The sequence below is a fragment of the Cheilinus undulatus genome, linkage group 14 (assembly GCF_018320785.1).
Source record: "Cheilinus undulatus linkage group 14, ASM1832078v1, whole genome shotgun sequence".
In the NCBI taxonomy this organism is placed as follows: domain Eukaryota; kingdom Metazoa; phylum Chordata; class Actinopteri; order Labriformes; family Labridae; genus Cheilinus; species Cheilinus undulatus.
This window is the reverse complement of record NC_054878.1, coordinates 9,074,253-9,090,445: the sequence shown is the minus strand read 5'-3', so window position 1 is coordinate 9,090,445 and position 16,193 is coordinate 9,074,253. Positions and strand designations below refer to the sequence as shown.

Genomic DNA, 16,193 nt, shown 5'->3' with positions numbered 1-16,193 from the left:
TAAGGTTTGAGGAGCAATTTAGGAATGACATTTACAAGTACAGTCGTGTGGCTCAGACTCTAAATATCTCTCTGTTAGTGTCTTTAACAGGAGAACATGCAAGTAGGATGGCCCCTAAAAATCCTAGACATCCAATATTTGGTTAATTCTTGTTGACTAACAAAAACTGCGAGCAAATTCCTGCACAATGTCTCAACTTGTAATGCAGTGACTGCTCTTTCTTTTTATTTTGTTTTGTCAAAGTTCAGGTCTTTTTCAATTACAGTGATAGTTAAAAAACATGTTTTTTTTCTTGTTTAGGAGAACAAGAATTAAACTTTTAAAGCACCTTGCCGTAGACCAAAAACTCCAGCAATCTGACAGGCTAATCACATTTCTGAGACTTTTCAATATCAGCTTTGTTAGCGACTTTGGTGGACAAAGTACTGATCTGACTTTTCAAGGCTACAGCTGACCTATCACTGAGGCCCGCCCCCTCATTCCATGAGCCAATGACATTTCTTACAGCTACACAGACATCGAGCTCATTGACCTTCATAGAAAAGCATTAGAAATGTAGATTTTCCCGCAGTTGTATTAAAAACTATAGTTTTAACTCAGCAACGTAATCAAATGATGTACATGGGGTAAAGACAACACTAGTACAAGGTATCCCATCTCTGCAAAGTATCTCTTTGGTATTAAACTCAACACAAAGATCAACAAATGTGTTGACATTTACTTGCAGTTAAGGCAGCATAGTGTGAGCAAAGTTTGCTGCAAAGTCACAGGTATAACCTCCTACATGATGCCAGTATCAAATTGCAACAGATACTTAAAACGTCTGACTGAAACCATAATGAATCCAGTTTCTGTGCACCACACATTGGTAAAATGGGCAGAGCTTCATTTTCTCTTGTAGGTGCACATCCTAGTCATGCAAGATTGGACTACATGCTCTTAGCATGCTTCACAGCCTCTCTGCTACCCATCTACATGGGGCACAACCTAACCACTAGGCCATCTGAAACCTGACTCTATGCAGGGCTTTTGCCTGGATGTTGAACAGCATAAATAACCATAGCAGAAGTTGCATTGTTGTCTGCATTCAGGTATCACTTTGAGCTAAAGGTATGGCATACATCTCACTTGGTGCAAAAGGTAAAGTTTCAGGTATGTGCGAAATAACTAACTTGAGATGCCATGTGGACTGGTTCACATATGCATGTCATGGGATACATCTTACATTCTTCTGTTTATGTTTGGGAAGCATAGAACCTGACTAATGTTCTATCCGTCTCATTTATTATGGGCCAGTCAGAGCAACAAAACATGATGTGGTAGGCATGTATAGCTGCAGCGTGAACTCAGCACGGTAGTTGGTACTGTTGCTAAATATCAGAGCCAGTTGGTAAAACAAAAGTATGTTGAAGCCGGTCGAGTTGCCAAGACAACTCTTGCTCTTCTTTTAATAAAGAAATGTCCAGTTTTGGTAAAACTGGCCTCATGCTATAGCTGCATCCAAGCTAATCACTACACTGGTTGCCATTGTTTACTGGTTTGCAGTAGAACTAAACCCCACCCATGGCTACTGCCTTGCTCTCCGCTAATGATGCTGATAGGCCTGTCTGACTGAGCACAATCTCTTTTAGATTGGAGCTTTGTAAGATGGGATCTGCCTGGTGTCAGACATGGAATCTGGACAATCTGTTGCTTTTGCAAGGTAGCAAAACGTACAAGGATGTATAACTGGTTAGCAGCTAGCAAACTTGTTAGCAAGGTCAGCAGGAAGGCGGCACACAATAACTTTAAAGTGGGCAACCTACCGTAGTGGGGATAGAAATTTTACAGTCAATAAATAAATTCTTAAGTCATGCTTGTATACTCTGCCAATTAAATACACTTACTAAGCTATAACTGTAGCATGACTTTACTCTGCATATACCATAAATCCGGTATATAAGTCCCAATACTTTTTAAATCTCCCAAAGGAGAAAAAGGTTTAAACTATCCTCCTGTGTGATTATTAGAATTTCACCTGGCAAAGTCTACAACATGCAGTTTATATGTATCTGTGTTTCTGTTTTGGTAACATCTGTTGGAAGAGAATGGAATCTACACATCTACTAGATATAATACGGTAGTTGAGCACTGAGCCTACCGTGAGGAGACAGACTCATAGCCCCAAAGTTGTTCTGCCCTCCTCTGTTCATCACCTACTGTCCTTACTGAAGAGTGTTCTCAGTCAAACCAGCGCTTCAAACAGTTTATTTACATCTTCCTGTTTCCTTTAAATGAATGATTATGATCTGGCAAAGGGGAAAAGCAGTTAAAAAGTGGCACCAGCTCCAGCCTGTGTGGTTTGTGTTCCAAAACATTCTGAGCTGTGAAGCTGAAGTGGCTGCTTGCTATTTACAATGACTTTATACAGATATATAAAAGTCGCCCTGTTGTATAAGCCGCCGCCAACTTTTAAGATGAAAAAACAGGTATCAAAAACATAGTTTATGCACCACATTTTAAGGTAAAGTTCTGATTGATTACCTCCCTCTGCACATCTCAACTTCAAATTACATCACCAGCACATTATGTCAACAATATGGGTATTTTGGCTTCGCTTTTGTACAACTGAAGGAGAAAGAGGCATGCTGTCCATATAGATATGCAGTCAATGTACTGTGATAATAAAGCTGAGTTAAAGATTGATGGATTGGGTTAAACTAGCTGCCACAGTCATGGCAGTAAGGCTATGTTACTGCATGATTTTCCTCCACAACAAAAGGACGAGTCTATATGTGACAGTGATGTCTGCTCCTCTCCAGTGGAGGGCTCTCCCTGAAGCTCTTCAGATTGGAGGCAGCTTCTTATGAATCCCTCTTTGTTCTTCCACTCAGAAGAAATATGAAGCAGAGGAACACTGTGTGAAGCCTCCATCATCCAACACCGACGTCAGCTCCCCTCTTCCCTCCCCTGCCAGCGGACCCGGAGGACAGCGCTGCTCGGATAAAGCAGGATTGTTTTGTTCCCATGATGTGATGGCCAACAAAGCCCCCTGATGCAGCCGGCTGCTCCTCCGCAGGGCCCACAATCACATTAGATATAGATGATGTCACTCTGCAGCGCCGGCCCCGGCCACTGCGAGGGTAGCCAGGCCACGAGAGAGGAGCGATGAGGTGGTGGGGGGAGGTGGTCTTTGTTTCACATTTCATCTGCACCATCACTCTGCCGCCCTCAATGCAGCAGAGGTCTTCCTCATCTTCCCCCTTTGTTTGATGAAGGTGCTGCAGGAGGAGAACTCTCCGCGACTGCAGGCAGACACTCGAGTATCAGTGAAGGGCTGCGAACAGAGCACAGCTTCAGGCTGCTTCACCGAGCGGACCCACCCCACCCCCTTCATCATCATCATCATCATCACAAGAGAAGATGTGGCTCTGACTCCAGGGGGCAGGGATGCGTCAGCAGGCCCCAGTCATTGACCGTAAAGCAAACTGCTGACAGGGGACATTAAAAAAACTTGACTGGACACATCAGGATGTGGCTGTCTAGACAGAGAGAGACGGAGCACCTGCTAAACAGGGCAGAAGAATGGCATTTAAAGGGCTATTCCACCTGAAATAGAGAAACACTGCTACAAGGGACCATGTAATAAGTGCTTCTTATGGAATCTGTTGTTACTCTAATACAAAACCTGATTCCAAAAAAGTTAGGACATTGTGTAAAATGTGAATAAAACTGAATGCAGGGATTGCAAATTATTTGTAACCTTTACTCAACTAAACAGCACAAAGACAAGATATTTATGTTCAAACTAACACACTTTCAAAAAATGTATACACATTCTGAATTTGATGGATTCAAAATGTTGGAAAGGTACCACCTTCCCACTGTGTTACATCACATTTTATTCCAACAACACTGAGTGTCTGAGGACTGAAGACTCTAATTATGGAAGCACAGAAAGTGGAATTCTCTCCCATTCTTGCTTGAACATTGAAAGTGTGGGGTTTCCATTCTCATATTTTGCACTCCATAATGCCTCATACATTTTCAAGAGGAGACAGGTCTGGACTGCATGTAAGCTAGTCTTGCAGCCACATTCTTTTATTGTGAAGCCATGCTGTTGTAACTCATGCAGGCTCATGCAACATGGCTTAGCTCTGACTTGTTGAAATAAGCAGGGCCATCCCTGGATGGAATATATTCCTCAAAACCTGTATGTACCTCTAAGGATTAATGATGCCTTCACAAAAGTGCAAGTGACCCATGCTACTGGCACTGATACACCCCCATCACAGATGCTGGCTTTTGAACTTTGCATTGATAACAATAAGGATGTTCCTTTTTGCAAATCACTGTATAGGTTTTTTGTAGATGACATCATGCCTAAACCTGACACGCCAAGGTTACCTTCCAGACAGCATTTGGGAAAGGGCAGAGCCTAAGAAAAAAAACTTGGAAGGTGATTGGATGAACGTTCTGTCTGTCACATCTTTACGGGCCAATCAGAGCAACAAAACACGGGATGTCATAGCTGCCACCAAGATGCACCGATACCAGCTCCCATCTGAACCAAACGGTTCAGATGGGAGCTTTGCAAGATGGAGTGAGAAACATGGAAATGGGCGTATCCATCTGCGTTGAAGGTTAATCATGCCTCTAATTGGGATCTGATTTTCTAATAACTTATTCCACTTTTTAAACCCTTTTCATCACTGTTTCCATCCATTTTTTCACAATTGACCCTTTATTGCTATCTTTACTGTACTTTTGTTACTTTTTAACCTTTTCACTACTTCAACCACATATTTTTGAAAGCAATTTTTTGCCCATTTTTGACATGATTAGCCAATTTTTGCCTTTTAACCACTTTTCACCATTTTTCCACCAATTTTTTTCAATTCTTAACCCATTTTTGCCCCTTCTTACCCATGTTTGGCTCTCTGTAACCATTTCCACTAATTTTTTTCCGTAGACTTTTGCCACTTTTAACCCATTCTTTCCAATTTTCACCATTTTTACAATTATTTAATCATTGTCCCTTACAGTTATGGGGGCCTTGTTTCTGTCAAGTCCAGATATCTCTTCCAAATCCCTATCCCTGTCCAGATATCTAAGAGAGTTATGAATCTGTTTCCTTCTGTTTCCCTATTAAGGCAGTAGTGTCTAAAAATGTTTAGCTAGTCTGTTTGCTGAGCAGGTGTGTTGTGCACCAAAAGTGACTTCAGTGCATATCCTTTATATGACAGCACACTGATGGAAAACAACAGAACAGCTGGGCAAACATCAGACTGCAACTGACTGTCAAATGGCAGCAAAGGAGACGTGAAGGCCCATGTGAGACGGCGCCCTCTAGGAGATGGATTTTATGACATCCATCCCACGACTCGTGTGAGTATAGTGGTTATACGGTTTAAAACGCACAGATCTATTTTATACAGAAAGGGTGCACAGATGAGCCTGAAGACTACCTTACATGTAATGTGTTGGACAAAGAGATGAAGGCTCAGTGAGATTCTCAGTGGGAGTAAATCTGTCTGTGGCACATTAAAGAGCGAGTCATTGAAAGACGTTACTTCCACCCTCCATCTCACACCTGAAACACACAGCAGCTCATGCATTATTCACTCACACACTGGGTGAATGAAAGGAAGCAGCCTGAGCATCCCCGCAGTCGCTCTTTGAGTTAAAAGCCGCTGATTCTCATTTTACATAAGACGACAATCTGACGCTAACTTCTCTTTCAGCGAGCGTTTGACAGCCGAGGCTTTATTAATGCACGCCGGCCCAGCGAGGAGCCGCCGTCGCAGCAGCACATGTGGGATGTGCCCCACTTTTCACAGCCGCACATGTATGTTCACATATGTGACATCAATACGTCAGAGGGACACTTCCATGGTGAAAGTGACAGTGTGGGAGCTGAGGTGAGCGGGAGAGAGGTGTTACTGAACCTGATGAGCTGAGCCTGAGGTGGCGTTAATCTGGAAATGCTACCTGCAGTTGACAGTGGCGGTGGTGGCGACGCAGCTGACAGGTGCTAATTGGCAATCACAGCCCTTAGACTCAATAATGCACTTTCTCACACCTCTCACTGAGTTTTTATCCTCCAGCGAACCACACGTCAAATTAAAACAGTGTTGAACCGTCATCCTCTCTCATGATGGGAAAAAGGCAAATAATTCAAAAGTCGAGTCAGAGGACTAATAATGAAGTGATGATATCATATGGAGGGAGCAGACGGTGGCAGAGGGATGGATGCTCCTGGGAAAAACTAAGGATGACTCCATAGATGAGCTAGTAATCACTGCAAATGTCATGTTTTTGTACTAGAAAATCAGTGTTTTCATTCCCATGTCAAGTTTTCGGCACATATTCCTTTAAACAACCTGTAGGCTGGTTTTAAATTACATAGCTTTGACAAGTGGTTCTCAACTGGTGGGCCAGGCTCCATATGTAAGTCTCAAAGTGGTTTCAAGTGGATCATAGAGTGGTGGCAATCTCTAGTTCGACATCGATACATCTGTGCATTATCTTTTAGGTTTTCCTGTGATGGCGAGTATTTTTTGGCCCTTCCTTAAGATTTCTGCAAAACAAGGCTTAGTAATGCTTTAACAAGTTTCTCCTGAGATAATGAGGAAAATCCTTGAACACATACACATCAGTTTAAATACAATTAAAGAACAGCCTTGGGTAAATTTTATCCATTGGCAGTTGTAGTGTTAAGCCAGTGCAGACAAAAATTTTGAGTCACATGACTAGTTTGGAGTCTGGCCAACTTTCAGTCTGATTAGGTGTTATCATGCAGTTTAAGGGGGACAGGCCAGATAACTACGCCCCATTCAAGAGCAGTCTGACTGCAGACAGCCGCTCTCAGATTCCCCCTTCTGCAAATTACAGCTGTGAGGCACCACAGTTGCCTGCTAGTTTGCCGTTTAACCCTCTGAGCCTGATGCTCTTTTTTAACCCTTTAGTAATGCCTGGACTTCTTGTCCTAAAAAGTTTGTTAAAAATCAATCCTGTGGTGCATAGACAAGCTCTAAACATCCTTAATTTCAGGTCAGTCTGGACTTTTAGGAAATGTGTGCTTTAGTAATGTCTCAAAAATTTCCCAAAAAGTTGTGGGACTAAAATGACAAAAGAAAAGAAAATTGCACAAACTTGTTCTGTCATCTCCTGGGGATCATAAAGTGAAAAAAAAGAGTTCTGTGACAAAAAGTCTTCAAAATATTCACATATTTACAAAAAGTCCATTTTATATTGGATCTATTTGTGCCATTATTCAAAGTACTTCCTGTCTGCAGTGGCAAAGAGGGATGCAATTTAGGCTAGTAATGGGTACTCCTAACAAATATTTGTTTTAATTATTTAGCTGTTAGTTGTGTTTGCTATTTAAGTGAAATGCTAAGAGCATCTTGCTGCTTGTGGCTGTTTTAACCATGCAAATGAGACGATACATCTGATTTCAACCTCATTTTTGAGACATTTTTAAAGGAAACTTAACTGACATTGATCTTAGTCCATCTTGACTTTACTTGTACAGTGTGAGCACTCAGTATCTTGCCTCCTGAGACCTCCCACCTCCTTTCTATGACAGACAAAACTTCAGGCTGGGAGGGAAACATCTGAAAAAGCATCCCAGGAAGATTTTAGGGCAGCCAGAAATTGTTGAGGAGTGCATTTGTGAAAACGACATGTGTGGCCTTGGGTGCTAGAAAAGGGTGCTGAGATTCTTCCTGGTCAGTGGGGAGTTTAAGAGCCACATTGTCTCAAAGTTGGGGACATTTCCACTCTGTAGAAGAAAACTGTCGGGTAAACATCGTGCTAAATGGACGTACCTCCTCCGGAAGGCTGACAACCAGGCCATTCTCCGCCTGACCCACCAGCGCCTGCAGGAAGTACTCGCTGCAGGCGGCCAGCACGGCCCGGTGCCCGCGGAACTCCTTGCCCTCCACCAGGATGGTCACATCGCAGAGGATATCCTGCTTCCGCTGGTCGTTCAGGCAGAGGAGGATATTGGTACAATGAACCGTCGACTCATACACATACATGGGGGCTTCAGGCTTCTCATCCACGGACATACCGCTCACGCCCTGGAAATAGAAACACAACAGAGGAGGGGGTCAGCTTACAGACGAGCAGAGAGCGGCATACCGTAGGGCTGACATCAGCCCCAACAGTCTGCTGCAGCCGGACTCATGATTCAACACAAACAGAACTGACTGACTGCTTCTCATGTCCTTAAAATCCCTTTAATATTTAAAACCTGAAGAACAAATGCTCAACCGCTGAAACATCTAGACATGAATAACAACACACTGATCTGGGTGAGATACCAGACTCCCAAAGACTCTGGCATCAGCTTGTTTGTTGGTGTAAACTGGGTCAGTGACATGATTGAGAGGTCAGAAAACTAGAAGGAGCTTCATAAGTGCATTCCATTTCCACTTCACAGCATGCACCAAAGCTCAAAACATCACATCAATACATAGAAACATACAAATCAACCTTTATTTACACAATGCAAGCAAGACAAGTGAGTACAGACAGCTGCATGTTTGGTCGTAGAAGTCCACATGTGTTTCTAATCTCAGCAGGATTCACTGTAAAGGTATGCTGAGCAGTTTGGAAACACCCAGAAAAAACCTTCGGTTCAGGTCCAGATTAATCATTTGTTGTCCTCTACAGAGAAACATTATTTACAGTATCTGTAAACACAGAACAAGCTGTTAATGGAGAAGAAAATTACAACAAGCAGCTGCTTATAGTGAGATCAGGCCATTTCATGAAGTTACAACTAAGTCCCAATACCCTTAGGGACAACAGCTGAGTGCAGGGGTGTCCTAACTTTTTGGTACTGTGGGTGACATTGAGAAAATTGTAGGGATGACTGGACCACTTTGATATGCCTCACCTTAAGTGCATTAAAGTCAGTGAAACTGATCCAAGTAGGCTAAAATATGCTTAGTACGTGAATAAGAAAAACTTGCAATGATTATGGCTTTCCATCAAAGACCGACAAGGATTTTGGACTGGTAAATCAGATCTTGGGGGGCCCCTGTTTGGCCCAAGCCACCCCTGGATCTGCTCCTGCAGGATGAGAATAATGCTCAGCAGAGAGAGGAGACGCTCATCCCCACATTCAGACAAGAACAAACTGCACAAAGCTGAAAAACTTTACAGGAATATTGAGAAAGATTGCCATGATATGCTTTGCAATTGGACTTGAAGATGGAGCAGATATCTGTGCAAAGAAGCGTGATTCTTGCTGCTAATTGCAGCCGTAATCCTTTTGTTTTTAGTAATCAGGGTGTTATGCGTCAAGATGCTTTTGGGTTTGTTGTCAACATGTTTACCGTTAGTATTTTTGTCTCATTTTGGTAATTAAAATAAGCACATCAGTGAAATGTTCTCCTTGTCAAAATGTTTGTTTACAGAATCAGCCCTGAATGGTGCTGAAACTAAGAAAAATACACTCAAGCACACGCTTCATGTCCTACTGCAGGCCATTTTATTTCTTGAATTTGCTCTGGACCAATTAAAATGGACCCCTGGCCTGGTGATTATGTCCAAATGTCCTCAGTAGATTGGCCTTAGTTCAAATCAGCTGCTTTCTCTTATATCATTCTCCACTTATTCTCGTTCCCCAGTTTTGGCTCTATCTACTGTCTCATCTCCAATAAAGGCATAAAAGCCCAAAAATCTCCAATCCATAGTGCAGGCCGAGCTTCCTCGCTGGAGATGATTAGAGACGTTTCTTGCCTTTGCAGCTCTCTGCATTTGGAAAAGTGTGCTGAGCCTGGGAAAGAGGTTTCATTGTTATGATGACTGCTAACTCACTGTCCCGCCTCGGCTCAGGGCATGGCTGCTTTCACATCTCATGTGTGCTGTGCCAGAGCCCACTTGAATCATACCTGATTCATGTCTCCAAGCATGGTCAGTACCTGAGCATGGTGCATTTGCATTCACACTGACCAAACTGAACTGGACGTTGGGCTCAAGTATACTCAGATCCAGGCCTGGGACCCTAATGTGAAAGCACTTGAAGTTTGATTTGATAATTCATGAGCAATACATCGATTCCTCCTGACAAGGTATACAATTGTCGCACATTGATGGGTCAAGAATGAAGGGCTGGGGGGTTTGACCTTGCCCCACCAAAATCGAACCAGTTCATCTCGGTGTAAGAGTGGACATTCCTGCAAAGTGCAAAGAAAATCCTTGACAAATCAAGGTCACACAAGCAATGGAGGACTATGAGACCAAATGACCTTGACCTTTGACCTCCAAAATCCAACCAGTAAATCCTTGAGTGAAAGTGGGAAAACCCCACAAAGTATTCTTGAGTTATCATACTCATGAGTATGGCCACCTTGGACATAGGACTGAATAAAAACATTAAAAATTAACGCCTCCAGCAAGGACAGTAAATTTCATGTAGTGTGTCAGTAAAAGCAGATCTTTAATTCAGGTCTTGACAGGTGAATTTATTCAGTGCAGGATGCTTCCTGCAGCTCCTTTCTTATGCAATGCCCATGCAGTATGTAGGTTAACTTTGCATACTCTTTAAACACTCAGAAGCTCCATAAGCATAATTGCTATAATGGGCCACAGTGAGCTCACGGGTCTTGGGCCACATTAGTCTTCATCAGCCCCCCCTCAGATCTGCTGCCTCGCTCCAGGATCAGCCAGGGGTGAGCCTGCAGTCAGCTCTGACCGCCGCTGAAGGAGTGACTCACAACCATCACGCTGTGCTTTTGATCTGCGCGGGGAACATTTAGAACACAACATCAGTGCGAGAGCTGCCGTCAACAGCCGAGCCTACGAGTCAAGGAAAAGGGAAGAAAAAAAGGAAACCTTCTGCATCCATCAGCACTTCTAATCAGAATTCTGCCACAACCTGCTATTTTGTGGTGTGTGTGTCTGGGTATGCGTTTGGGAATATGCTTGCTCTGTAGTTGTGTGTTTGTGTCATCGTTGCATTTTCCTCCGGCTGCAACAAACCATGTGAAGTCCAAGTGAGGCGAGCGAGCATACCCGGGTAGAAATAGCCTGTTTGGATTTCTCTGAACCTCGTAACCACATCTGGAAACATTATTCTTGGAAGACAGGTCGTTATCCGAGGAAGCCAACTGAGAAATATTTGGTGGAAATAAGGAGAGTGTACAACAGCTGGTGCAGACAGAACCACAGCACAGTCTGGACGGGTGGATGGAGGCGCAGATTGATCCAATCAGATACAAAGTACAGCTCTGACATGGTAAACAACCAACAAAAAGAAGCCTGTAATAATCAGGTTTCCTCGTTTAAGTCTCTGCACTATTTGCTTCCATGTTTTACAGTATGATAATAAATGACTGACAAGTGCTGACACCCCAACACGCCAACTTCTTGCACCTGATTGGACAGAAGCACCTTCGGTTTGATTTTATCTCAAAGATGCTGATGGTTATAAAACAAAGTCAGCTTCCTCCTAAAATTCACTTTCTTCAAAAGCCTGAGGTCATAATTAGGTCATGCAGTTGCTGAATCCTTTGCATATTTCATCTGCAGCACTCGGCCTAAAAAAAAAGAAAATATCCTTCCACCAGTCAGCGTGTTTGCATGCAGAAACTGGGCTTTATAAATAAAAATAAACATGCTTAACCAGCTGAAATCATACCGTATCAAAGCTCTTAAAACTGGACTGAATCTGGCTAAACTCTAGGTGTTTGAATGAGAGTTGCCACTGATTTTAAACATTTTAATCCTCTAAACACTTTGAGAGCACACATCTGTGATATGCAGATGTTTTCAACAAAAATAATAGAAAATAATCTGACTTGAGTAGTTTATTTTAATCATGATGAGTAATTTCAGGTAAACCAATGCATAAATGTTAATTCAAGGCCAAATATTGCTAAATTTGGATGATTTAAATAGCCAAAATAGCATCCAATGATGTTTGATTATGAAGCCTTAAGAGCTGGCTCTTATTTGAGCTGAGCCCAATGATTGGGGATCAGCAAAATGAGTCAGATTTTCGATCACTAAAGGTTTCAGCCCAAGCACAAAACCACACACCTGCTGTGTGCTGATGCTTTCACAGTACTGATCCCAAAGACATGAGATCTCACAGAAACTCGTGATCAAACGTGACTTTAGAAGAGAAGCAATCATGGATGACAGTCAGTGTTATTGTGTTGTCTTGCATCAGACATTATTACACAGCTGTGTTTACGTAGTAAAGCGACATCCAGTTGGTGACACTTCCTACTTTGCTAGCTTTCCATAGCTATTCTTGGTAGGTCAGAGATTCTCAACTGGTGAGTCTACTACCGCTGGTTGCTACTACCAAAAGTTGGTAGTAGTGACCTTTTTAGTGTGCATGTCTGTGAAAGTCTATTAAAACATGTTTTTTTCGTCGTCTCTTTGATTTGTAATGTTTTGTACTTTTTTCCCCACATAATACATTTGGATATATGAGATGTAGCAGACATTTGGGTTGTAGGAGTTGATGGTGGGTCTTGACGTTCAATCAGTTGAGAACCACTAATGTATGTCACTCGTCCCATTCAGAGTGAAGGACGGCTGGAGACAACCCCAGCTGCTATTGGACAAAAGGATAAATGCACCATGAACTGGTCAGCTGACATATAAAGACAAACAAACAAGGAACACTTACACTCTCATCTACAGGCAATTAAGGGTCACCATTTATCCAAATGAGCAAGTTTTTGGACTGTGAGGAAACTGAAGAAAACCAAGCAATGCACTAGAAAAACATGCAAACTCCACACAAAAGGCCCTGTCCAATGGAGGATTTTAGAGCAGCTTTTACTGCCTCATTTTTCATGATTTTGAAGCTTAATTGTATAAACTTAGAGATGTTTTATTTGACCTGGGGGTTCAGAACACAGTGACCTATCATACAAAAACTTGAATACAGATCTATTATCACTTTACAGGGTTTTTAAGGACTTTAGATTTGTCATAAACCTCAGTGGTATACAGTACTCAAAGATTTAAGGCATACTTTTTATAAACACCACACCTTTGGGGGATTTTTATGGACACAATCAGGTGCATCGGGCTTAAAACCGGCTCACTGCTATTAAAATCATGCTTCAATTAGGCCTAAAATCCTGTCTGTTAAGCCAGACTTTCACACCCTTGCAATGTGGCTGTAGATTGCCTAACTGGTACATATTTACAACTCTGTCTCAATGACCTTCAAAACATTAAAAAAGAAAAAGAAAAATGGAGTTGTAGGGCAAAAATGTAAAAAAGTGACACTAATAAGGAAGTTTATCATTAAGCGAGCACACAGGCTTACGAAGAAATGTAAGGAGGAAAAGCTTCGGTTTGAAGTGAAAGATATGAACTCAGTATTTATTCCAAATTTAAAACAGGAGACATTCAACTAGAAAGCTTTACACCTCAGTCTGAGAAAGAAGCACATTAGCTTATTCTATTAATGTTGAACTTTTTCTGGAAAAAAATTATGACAATGCATTCTGGGTAAGAGTCTTTAAACATTTAGGTTTGACTTTGAGCTTGAGTTTTTCCACCACTTTAAAGCCATGGTAAACCCTGCATAAAAAAATTAAAATATTATTTAATTTCCCTATCATATAAATGAGATATTGCTCTATATAAAAAAAATGTATATGGTTTAATAATTGCAGGAGTAAGATGAATTAAAGAAGCCAGTTAAGATTAGTGAAGACCTATAAAAATGATGACTGGTACCTCAAGTTTGCTTAGTGATTGGGCTGTTTGATCCTTACATTATTTTATCAGCTATCATAGCTGTTCAGTCAAATAGGTCATTTTTACCAGGAGGCATAAAATTACAATTTCAAGCACTTTAAAGCAAATTATCTGACATCAAAGCACTTTCAAACCTTAAAACTGGTGAATCAAAGAATGTTCAAGCCGTATGAACCCTGTAATTGAGCTCCACTGAAAACGAATAATAAACAAGCTAATGTTCACCTAATTGGAGGGATTAATATTTTCCATGATGCATTAACTGATTTATTGTGTCATCATTATAAGAAAGTTCCACAGACTGAAGAGAGCCTCCAGGAACACAGAGAGATCATTCAAAGCTGCAGAAAGAAAAATGTTTCTGCAGGATTTCTCCATACAACACCACAGACTGTTTGCTGTGTTTCTCTCGTTATCAGCAGGTCATAGGTCTCTGACTGTTGCCATGGAAACACAGCTTGGATACCATCAGCTGGGTCAGATATCTTGACCCGGAAAAATCTTTATTTTCATGCAGAAGAAAAAACTCATACTGTACTAAGCAAGGAGAAGTACTTAGAGAAAACAAACTTGTCAAACTTCTGCAGCCAATCAGCTTCAAGCAACAGGATGTTTGAGTCAGCTTCAGCTCCACCGTCTCACATGACGTGGTCTCAGTTTGGGGACTTTTGAGAAGGAGGGGGTGTGAGGGTGTGACAGCGTGTCATAGTAAACGCTGTGATGTGTGTCCTCGCTGCACAGTGATGTGTGGGAGGAAGAGGCGAGGCTCGCTGGTGTAGGAATAAACAAGAGAAATGAGCAGCGGGTCCCAAGAGACGAAGTGATGATCGCTGATGTCATAAAAACATCATTACCCATTTAGGATGATCACAAATCTTTAACATGCTCCTCTAAGAGGATCCTCTGCACTCCTCTGAACACATCCATAATATAAGGCAGATTAGCAAAGAAAGTTCTTCAGATATTGCCCATTTTAGCCCTGAGAACAGCAATATGAAGATTTCTGTTTAATGCTTCAGGCGAGGTAAAGTATTAACACCTCTGCATGCATCATAATAGATCGGCACATGTGAAAAGAGCTGCAAAATTAGCATGCAGAAAAGGAAATCTGACACAGAAGTTGGCTGCAAGAATGCACACTGCAACAGACAAAGCTTTTCCCTGTGTATATTTTTCATTTTAGATAAACCCTTTAGGCTGGCTACATGATAGGCTGTTTTTAAATCTTAACTGATTTTAACAACATGCAGAATCACAGATATGAAGAGAGTTTCTATGTGTCTTAAATATCATAATCCTCTGAATGCACACTCCAGTGATGTGTCGGTGCAAACAAACTGACTCTGCATTCTAACAACTAGAAATCACTGCAGTTTTGCCTCTTGAACAAGGTTGTAATTACTTTATTTCTAATCCTATATGCATGTTCATACTCGACCTGCACACACAGTTACATATGAAACACCTAATATCATCATACCTGAGTTAAAACATCATTCAGAGGTTAACAAAATCCAGCAGCATTCCAGATGTGGAGCTTCTTCTATCTTTGGATTACTTCAGCGGTTTGTCCTTAAGATATTGATTTTAAAATGACTCATCTGAATAATGAAGGTCAAAATGATGCTGAATGTCTACATAAAGATGCAAATTTGTATGAAATTTGAATTCATGAGTTAATTTAATCGACAAGAGGTAACTAGCTTAAAATAGATCTCTGATGGGGTGCAGGTGCCCTTATGGTTAGGTAGCACCCCATGTATACAGACAGCCTGAGTTTAAGTCCCGTTAGTTCCCCTCTACTATCAATAAAGCCCAAAAATACATCTTAAAAAAGAGATCTTTGATGAATAAAAACATAAAGTGTGATTAGATTTTAGCAAAGAGACTAAAGTGAAAAAAATGTAAATACTGGACTGCTGGACTTTCAAAATCCACCACTAGTCACTGCTGTGCATGTAAGGTATGTCAGTATTTTCATGAGTGTATCTTAAATCAATTAAAATATTGATAGTGCATTAAACTGGGTGCTTCATATTGCTATCACTTTTACAATTGACTGATTTACTTAGTTCAGTGATATTCAAGCTCTTTTATGTCTCAATTTGAAATATCATTCTCCCAGAAAACCTTAAAAAAGGGGAACTTTAAACTCAAAAATTATCCGTTGCAAGTCACATTAATCTATTTGTTTCAGTTGGCTTTATCTGTCAACCTTAATTTTTTTTGTCTGTATATATTTCCATTGCCCTTATTGGCATTTTTTTGCCTTTTTTTTTTTTTTTTTTTTTTTTTACTTTTTTGCCAATTTTAATCCATGTTCTCTGCTTTAAGCCTGCTTTTGACACTTATTTTGTCACTTTCTGCCCATTTTTGCCACTTTTATCTCGTATTTGCCACTTTTCACAATTTTTTTTGCCTCTTTTACCTTGCTTTTGGCTATTTGTATTTTTTTCTTTTTATTCGCC

The 16,193-nt window shown here is 41.2% G+C and overlaps 1 protein-coding gene across 3 annotated transcripts in view; it reads right to left on the bottom strand.

Moving 5' to 3' along the window:
- The window catches only part of bach2b (BTB and CNC homology 1, basic leucine zipper transcription factor 2b), a 192,751-nt gene that overhangs the window by 50,664 nt on the left and 125,894 nt on the right, over positions 1-16,193 (bottom strand). For all 3 annotated transcript variants that reach the window (XM_041804601.1, XM_041804602.1, XM_041804603.1), the window contains one exon: positions 7,812-8,066. In XM_041804601.1, coding sequence (XP_041660535.1) covers positions 7,812-8,054 — 243 coding nt within the window. In that variant the 5' untranslated portion in view covers positions 8,055-8,066. The remainder of the gene's footprint in view (positions 1-7,811; positions 8,067-16,193) is intronic.